Source organism: Aptenodytes forsteri, unplaced genomic scaffold (assembly GCF_000699145.1).
Source record: "Aptenodytes forsteri isolate BGI_AS27 unplaced genomic scaffold, ASM69914v1 Scaffold237, whole genome shotgun sequence".
NCBI classification, from domain to species: Eukaryota; Metazoa; Chordata; class Aves; order Sphenisciformes; family Spheniscidae; genus Aptenodytes; species Aptenodytes forsteri.
Window position 1 is genome coordinate 1715482 of NW_008794451.1, and position 9371 is coordinate 1724852.

Below are 9371 nucleotides of genomic sequence, written 5' to 3' on the forward strand. Positions count from 1 at the left end.
TCCAGAAAAGTGAAGCATTTTAAAGTAAAGATCTGGCTGAGGACATAAAATCCATATGGCAAAACCTTACAACATTTAGATTTGCAGAGAGATACTGATCACGTTTTCTTATGCTGTACATGCACAGGCCTTTTCTTGGTTTTGATACTCGTCAGATCTATCGCATGGTATAAGGAGAGAGCCTCTGCATCTTTTTATACTCCACTGACAATTTTTCAACACAGATATTTTAACTGGGAATAGCTCAGTTCTGAAAACTGTAATTTAAAATACATGTTATTTTAATATTTTAAAGATACTTGTGTTTTATTCTTCTTTACAAAAGTAAAAATTCATCTCCGCATACACTTAAAATGGTAGAAAATCAGATTTCCTTTCTCTCAGGAAGCCATTTCAAAATAATACAGAACAGGTTTGTAAAACCTGTTTAACCCAGCCTGTTTTCTACTGTGCCTGAAGTACTATATGTGCTACACATGAAAGGCTCATTAAGAAGAGCTTTTGCTACTGTCTCGTTAAATAAGCCTCGGTGCATAAAATAACATGCAACATATGTATTTGAGGACACTCCATATTAGGAAAATTACCAAACTCCTTCAAAACTTCAGAAACTCTCAAAATAGTCTACAATCCTCTGTGCGTTTGATATCTCAAATAGTAAAATTTAAAAATCTTAGTAGTTTGCTTTAGTTGCTTTTCTAGTATACATAAAGAAAGAGGTATGATCTCATGGTCTGAGTAAGACACTGGAAATCAGAATGTCTTACGTAATGATTTGCCAAACCACACTACGGGAACTAACCAAATTGTACCAGTCTTCCCCCAGTACAACGGAGAGAATTTAATTTACACTGAATTGATCAAACCTATTCACAGTTAACAAAGAATACATGAGACATTCGGCTGCTGGGAGTGAGTTTTAGAGGGCAGCAAAGCACATGTTTAGCTACATGCTAAAACCAACTGAAATGGCATTGCTCGTTACCGAGAAACTCATGACTTCAGAATTTTTACTACTGGACAACTTATCTAGTCTTGCTAGAGAATGGTTATCAGGTGAAATAGAAACCAAAGGACATTCATAATTACAAGAAATAAGTATCCAATTCTCCCTAGGCAAACAGAACTTGCACAACTGAATTTGTAAAAATGATGTATATAATTTGTAACATTATACTGAAGTAAAACACAGACTAGTGACAAAAATGTTTGTAAGCTGGCCAAGGCCACAGACCACTCAAAAAAGCAATGCTAAAGGTAGGGAAATTTTAATAGGGAGTTATAACTTACCAGCTTCTAAAATGACAGAAGACTTGACAGAAGTCTTGAGAGACAGAAGACTGAAGTCTGTATATGTAGTGCTCTGACAGTTTAATTGAATCAAGATATCCAAAGATGCACAGACAGTAAAACCAGATAAAGTGCAAAAAGGAATCTGTAAACTATCAAAGAAAATATTACAACTGGCTCTACCTTAGCTTTGTAATCAATTTACATTCTCCACTTGGGTGTTTTTATACACTTTAGAGTAAAAACTAACATTCAAAAGGACACTTCTAAGTTTTTTCAGGCCCAAAGTGACGTGAACTTTTTCTTTAAATTAACAGTCTAGCATTTATAGTCAAATAAATGGAGAAGGAGAAGTTAGCAGATGAACACCTAAGGGATATTAAATACATGCCGTCCTCACATATTCAAATCTGTGTTTGCTATGCTTTTTACACAAATACCTTCACATAAGCTTTCAAAGCAAAATTAATCATGCTTTCTAGCAGGCCATTATGAAAAACCACTACCATGAGAGATAAAACCCAAAACATTGAAAAACAGGGATTGCAAAACACAGTCTACCTAGAAGACTATTATTTTAACATGATTTCTTCCCAATCTCTCATGCTTGCCATGCAATTACCACAATTAACTCCACATTCCTTGGAAAAAGTTATCAATACATAAATGTCAAAAAATTATCCATTCTTAATCTATGAATTGCCTTCTCTTTCTTGCAAGAGGAGAGCTACTTCTGGCATTTTTTGCAGAAAAGCTTTAACGTTGTTTGCCAAATTAGTCCTTTTATCTTCCATCAGCATCTGCAGTCAATACCGCTTTGGTCAAAGAGTCCAGTGTTTTCTTTTAGTCTTACTTTAAGAGAGGAGGCACAAACTCAGAGAAAAGAGTTATAAGTCCTGCAGTTTCAAACTCCTTTTGTAGCTCATCCAGCGTTGAATATTCTTTGACTTCAAACGTCTGAAACCTACATTGTAAAAGGGAAACTCATGAATATGCCTGGATTTGTCAGAATGTAATTATCGATTCTGTTACTTTTCTATCCACAACAGTACTAAATTATACCTTTTATGCTGTGACTGTACTTTTGTCTCACACAGTACGCTAATCATTTTCTCTTTGCATTTCTTTCCGCTTGAGTCCACATCTACCTTAGAAGTTTTCTGAAGAATCAAGTACTCCTAAATGACAAAAAAGAACAAAATATTAAATGTCATCTAGTATCTCTGAAGTTCAGTAAAATGCAAAAATCTATACGAAACATACAGATTTTTTTCAGAACACAGCAATCAAAATTCGAAAGTGCCCATCCCCAAAAATGCATCACTCTTTCTATTAATCAGCTTGAAGTTAAGCAGAGTCTTAAGTGATCTAGAGAACGTGAGTTTGGAAAGCTAGAACATTCTCCTCCAATATCACCACAAAAACCTGCCTAATGCAGCGGGAGTTCGCAAGTACAGACAAGAAGTTCAAAGCCCAGGCGGGCGCTAGGAGCACCATGTGGTCTAAGCCAAGGAAAGCGACAGTGAGCAATGAGCTAGAAATATGTCTGTTACTAATTTCTCATCACAAATTTTCTGTTTTCTGGGGCATTTGGGAAATACAGGAGACTGAACCTAGGCGTATTACACAGTCAGGAAACACAGGGAATACAGGGATATAATTACAGTGGGAAGCAAAGCAATACAGGCCACAGGTCTACACATACCACTGGTTTCTTTCTCATAGAATACCTTTGTTTTCTTAAATACAGAATAAAGTTGTTGGGCCTTCCTACTCTCCTAATGATCAATCTGCTTCCAAAATTGTTAATCTTAGAAAAACACACACGAAATATTCAGACACATAGGTTTCAGTGGTAAATCGATAGAACTAGTCAACATTCATTGTTCCTGCACCTTAATGTTGCTCCTGTCACCCTGAAGAAGAATCAATATTATCTTGCCCATGAACATCAGTCTTCCAGTCAGCCTTAGATCCGAAGCCCATTTTTCCACAGTTTTGACGTATTTTGCCTTTGCTCTCATGTGATCTAAATGCAAAAGGAGCATCCAGATACCATCCTCTGCACTTGTTCCTTTTGACAAAGTAGTTTTTTCATTGCAAACTGTTGCTGATTGCTTAATGACATATTTAAGATGCTGCTGTATCCAAAGAATCAGATCGTGTACCATGGGTTCAGAAAGATGCTTCTTTGCTTGTTCAAGTAATTTATCTTTCACGTCCATACATTGGGCCCTTGTAAGCTGGTCTGAGTTAACAGAAATATCTGGTAGAGTTGATGGGTAATTGACTGGTAAATGAAATAACAGCTTTAAAAGTACATCTGTATCCAGCAGTTCTTTCACACTGATTTGAATTCTAAATGTGATTCCATGCGTCTCTGGAAAGTATCAAAAAATAAACGTTAATAGTTTGCTTGAAGTTGAAATACATATATATTATTAATTCACGTTATCTTCTTTAACAGTTCAACTCAAATGACTGTCATTCTATATAAAATAAGGGGTGTGGGTTCTTTTGCAGGGTGGGGGGTTGCAACCAATGGCTCAAGCTACACTTGCAGGGAATCCTGAAATGAAACACTTCATACCATGCTAGAAGGAAAGTTATTAACACATTCTAAAAAGCATTCACACCTTTTGGCTCTTTCAAAGTCTAGACAAGCCAGTAATAAAGAATTGTCTCTCTTAGAAACACGTAAGTCAGCTTCTACAGCTCAACAGCAGCAGCAAGGACCACCGAAAATAGAGACTTTTCTGGATGGACTCAGCACTGCCCTAACTTTGCTCCTAGAGAAATCTGTAAGACTTCTAACACCAATACCAGCGCAAGGCAAACAGACTTGTACCGAGTATTTTTTAAGACAACCATTCAAAAGCAGTTCCACATTAAAGAGAGACTTGGAAAGAGAAAAAGTCAGATTCTTTGTCCCCTACAACTTTCAGAGAAAATATGCTTAATTCTTTTCTGCCAACTTCTCTACGTTTACAACAGTTGGATTGACATAATGAAAACATCTCTGTTGTACATCTGACCCTAGATACTACATACATACATATATATATATGCATATACTTATATAAATGCATGTGCATATATCTGCTTATCTACTCAAAACCTGTTGTTGGTCTACTTTAGAATAGAATTCTTTTCAGAGTGAAAAGGATACATACAGTATGTAGCAGGAACGACAAAAGACCACATCCTCCTGATAAATCACATAATCAAAGATGCTGAATATGAAAGTTATGTACAGTAAGTCCTACAATAAAACCCTCTTGACTAAAACGTGTTTCACAGAAAAACAATACAAAACTTCATAAAGTGAAAAGCGGGGACAAAGACCTAACCTACTTTTGCTCCTCTGCCATGAAGAAAGAGGGTATCAGATAAAAGATGATCTTCTTCAGATGTTCTCTGCTTCACCTCTTTGATGCATTCTAAACACTTCACCCCTTTTCTTTAAAAAATTGCTAAAATGTCAGGTTGATTCAGTCTATGAGGACAGGAGAAGCCAGATTTGAAAGGCATATTAGAGCGGAGCCGAGTTTCAGAGGAGCTCTTTTGAAGTGACTTGCCGCCTTCTCCCCCTACCTTATCTTACCTTCCTTTACATGACAGTCAGTTGAATTATGGTTGATTAGTATTGCTGACGCCGCTAACCAACCTCAGTGCTCTCTCTGATTTTATATTTGAACCCTACTAAATAAGTGAAAGAACCTAAAAGTGATTTGGACAGACAGAAGCACTTTAGAGTTTAGCCAAGGGCTTGTTTCCAAACCTCCTTCCTGGGTCATACGGAAAAACTCTCTAGGTCAGAGCAGTCCCAAAATAAAATAAGCAAACCCTCCAAACCCAATAATCAAACTCCAGCATTACTATAAAGAAGTCTCCAAACATCTACAAACCATCGCTACCAAAACAGAGTCAAATCCGGTGCTGAAAGTAGCAGATGCAAATCCAGTGAATTAAATGAAATTACACCCAACCGTGCCCACACCTACAGGCACTATGTGTCAAAGCCTCGTTCCCTGCCAACAAGAGTTGGTCTCCAGTCTTCTAAGGTCCTATGAAAGGCTCCAGACTATTTTTAAGGCAAGTTTATTCCTCAGAAACGCACCAGCCTTGGAAGAGACTCCAGTCTCCACAGTGTCCATCTGGCAGCATGTGGCCCTCACTCACGGGCAGTAGCTACGCAGGAGGACCTCAAGCTTTCCCATTCCAATCTCTGTCTTCTGCCGCCCTGACAAACGTTTCTTACCAGGCACCAGCAACGACAGCTCCTCTGCCATTATGCTAGACTCGGTACACACAACCACCCACACAAGAAGAAAAGCCTGCACTGCACCTCCTGGGCCCCCCAGCACCCTCTTGGCCCCCATGGAGGGTCTCTGCACACACCTGAGCATCGCACCGCACACAGACAGCGCCTGCCGACCCACCTCCTTCCAGCCGCCCATTACACAGGGCAGCCCCACCAGGTACGGGGCCAGCTGAAAGCAAGCTGCATTTGGCTGAACGGTATTAACATTATTATATTTGTGCCCGTGAATCACTTTATTTTAAACGATGTTCCCAAGAAATTTTAAAATGCACAGCCTATAAATGAGTTGAAGAATACTACTCTATTGCCAGCTTAATTACACTGACAGAAAAACATGTTACCTTTCTGATAATCCTCCTAGGATTTTTCCACTAGCTTGTCATAACAGATCTCACCAACCCAGAAGTAACTGAGGTATAAACAGACAGGCCAACCTTGCTCCTTCGGCAAGGGCCTCCTGCTGCAGTGATCATGTTCTTAAGCCTGCAACAATCTCACACCTTTCCCTGTGATGATGAACTAATCCGAAGGAAGCAGCACAGCCTCGCATCCCAAGGTGTGTCACCCTGAGCCATGGCGAAAAGCCCAGCTGTGCTCATTTACATCTGCTTCAGACTTACTTTTAAAAAGAAGAATCGGTTCAAAACATTTATGGGGCTACAGCATCTAAAGTTTATTTAAACATTCCAGCGTCCATTTTCTGCACCAGCGCTGCAGACGGCTGGCAGAACAAAGAGCAAACCACCGTCGCCCTGCGTAACAAGGCTCTGAAGAAGTATTTCCTTTGTTTGCACACGCTACAAGGTCTGAGTTGTCTTCACAGCAAAATAGTGATTATTTCTGAAACAAAAGGTTGGGTATGACCGTTCCGCTGGCATTTAGTGTGCTAATAAGACTAAACAATATATTTTAACTCATTTTCCCCAATAGCTGCATGCTTATCAGTATATTTAGCTCTAGCATACTTCAGATTTTTTCTTACGTTCCATGTCAACCAGACAGATATCCCCCTCCTCTCCTGCCCAAAGGCATTTTATGCAACACATGCAGTCTATTTTTAAATTCAGAAAATGGCACCTACTAACGTACAAGCCTAGAATATATAAATATATTTTTATAGCAAGGTTGGTGAGCAAACCAGAGGAGAACAGATTAACAAGTAAATTATGGATTTCTATCTGTAACGCTAATCTTTGTAGATAGATATGTAAGGTAAAAAAGATATGCTGTATTAGTTTATTTAAATTCATCAATACATCGGGTTTGATAAAAACATATTTTACATTCTGAATACTTCATTGTTAAATTCCAGAAAGCCAAAGTTTTTAGCATACCAAGAGACCTGCAAAAGCATTTTCTTACATTCCTCAAAACCATAAATCCCCAATGGCCTCCTTTTTGATCCTGTGGATCTACACGCAAGTTACTCTTAATGTACTAGAGATAGCATAACATAACAGTCTTACTGGAAGTTACTTCTGTGCACCGTTTGTCAACGGTGAAGATTTATATGGTTTGAAGAGATAAAGCAAACGTAAGCTAATGAATACAGCAAAAGTTAATTGTATACAAACTAAAGGATTCTGTAGCTCCAACGTAAAAGAGAAGTAAATTCCCAAAGTAAGAAAACCACCAATAATCATTGTTGTAAATAATCTTTTCAATTCCAGCAGAAAATGATGGAAATCAACCAGATATGCACGATCCTAACATATCACGAACACAGCCTGGCTAAAGGCCCTGCAAGGTCACATAACATCAATATAAATATAACAGCCTCTTCCCTTTGCGCACTTGCGGCACTTCACGTTATGCTCCAGGAAGGTTTCTGAGCCTTTTACATCCCGGTAACTTAAAAGCACAAAATCATTTTTCTGTATATGAAGCACAGAGAAGGATGTGCGTATATTTCTCTAACAGATTTGGAAGAACAGACGTGCATATGCAATGTTCAGATACGTTCACATTTTTTAAAATAAACATCTGTTAAGCCTAGATACTGCATTTTCAAACTATGCCTGAAATAACATTCCTGAACTTTTTGACTTCAAGAAAATAAAACTCAGTCGAAACATTTCATCAATCGTATTTTAAAAATACAACTCTAAATACCAATCAAACAAATAAAATGGCAGAATTACCTGCCTATGCTGGAGCAAGAGGCGGGTCATGCAGATCTAGACACAAAACAATTCTGCTTTTATTTTTAACCTGCCCAGTTAATTGTGCTCCATGCAGACACTATGCCTTCATCCCTCTGAGGCTGTCTACACCCAAAGTCCTCTTTTCAAATAACCACTTGCTGTTCTGTGCAAATCTATTTCAACAACTATTTTCAAATAAAAGTTGGAGGTTTATTCAATGAGTTTCTTAGTAACTTTTTAGTTAAAGCGAGTCACTCAAGAGCAGCCACATTTAATTTCACACCAATGCAGCATGAAGTTACTTTCACAGAATCACAGAATGGTTGAGGGTGGCGGGGACCTCTGGAGGTCACCTTGTCCAACGTCCCCGCTCAAGCAGGGCCACCCACAGCAGGCTGCCCAGGGCAACGTCCAGATGGCTTCTGAGTATCTCCAAGGATGGAGACTCCACAGCCTCTCTGACCAACCTGTGCCAGTGCTCGGCCACCCTCACAGTAAAAAAGCGTTTCCTTATCAATCCCAGTTCTTTTGGGCTGAATACACACACAGACAAAATCTGACAGCAGGCCACTGGATCCATTTTTAACAGCATTCTCCGGGACTTTACGGCAGTCCAACCAGCAGAAAGCTGCTTGCTGTCCGTCGCTCTGCTGGGGAGCTGGGCAGCACGCTGCAATAGCTTCCAGGACACCAGGGAACAGTAAGCGATACTGAATATATGCATATTGTCTGTGCGCGTGTGTGTGTGTATATGCATAGCTCCAACAAATGTATAGGAGAATTGTCACACCTGTGGTAGGCGCTAAGCAAAATTTACTTATGCTCTGGATCTGAACAGACATGCAACACTTGCATATCCCACCTGACACTTTCTTTAAGCCTGATAGTAACTGCTGTTGTACACTGGAACTACTGAGATTTATTCTCCCTTGCTGAAGGGGCATCTTCACAGCACTGTGACGGCACAGACTGATAAAAGTCATCTCTTAAAATTATGTTCTGATCAACGGCCACCACGGCTGGTGCAGAAAACGTGGAATAAAGGTGTCTACAGTTACTGCGTTCCTAGCCTACAGCGTCCAGCAGCTGATGGGAGCAAGCACTACAAATCTTCTCACCTTCCCACCCACAGCAAACATGAAAATTAGCCTTAGTACCCTGTAACACCTACAGCTGTACACGTATTGCTGAATCTGGAGAACATTCGGCACATCGTAAGGCCCAGATTATTACCTTACCCCCAGAAAAAGAGAGATGACCCAAGGCTTCTCATGCATAGCAACAGCTGCACCTCTATTAAATATTACAGGATAAATACCTGGTCTTGTTACACGTATGAGACACGACTGCTTATTTACCTAAACAGCAGCCAGCCCATTCCCACCGCCGCCCTTTGCCTACTGGAAGCTTCTGCGCGCGCTGCAAACAGCTGGAATTAAGAAGGTCGCTAATTACAAACGAGTAGGACCCGCTAGGATTTGTCCCCTACAAAGAGGCCGGCAGCAAAGACACACGGCAGGCCAGGGACAGGCGGGAAGGCACCCAGCTTTGGCGCTGCCGCTAATAGCGAGCGATTAAGCCGCTGCCGCCCGGTGCTGCCGCGCTGGGCAGAG

The 9371-nt window shown here is 40.0% G+C and overlaps 1 protein-coding gene across 1 annotated transcript in view; it reads right to left on the reverse strand.

Annotated features, from left to right (window-relative positions):
- Positions 1-1355: 1355 nt before the first annotated feature.
- Positions 1356-9371, reverse strand: part of RWDD3 (RWD domain containing 3) — a 9101-nt gene continuing 1085 nt past the window's right edge. The window contains exons 2-5 of the mRNA XM_009290478.1: positions 9117-9243; positions 3186-3670; positions 2353-2468; positions 1356-2254 (exon numbers count right to left, since the gene is read on the reverse strand). Coding sequence (XP_009288753.1) covers positions 2140-2254; positions 2353-2468; positions 3186-3670; positions 9117-9243 — 843 coding nt within the window. The 3' untranslated portion in view covers positions 1356-2139. The remainder of the gene's footprint in view (positions 2255-2352; positions 2469-3185; positions 3671-9116; positions 9244-9371) is intronic.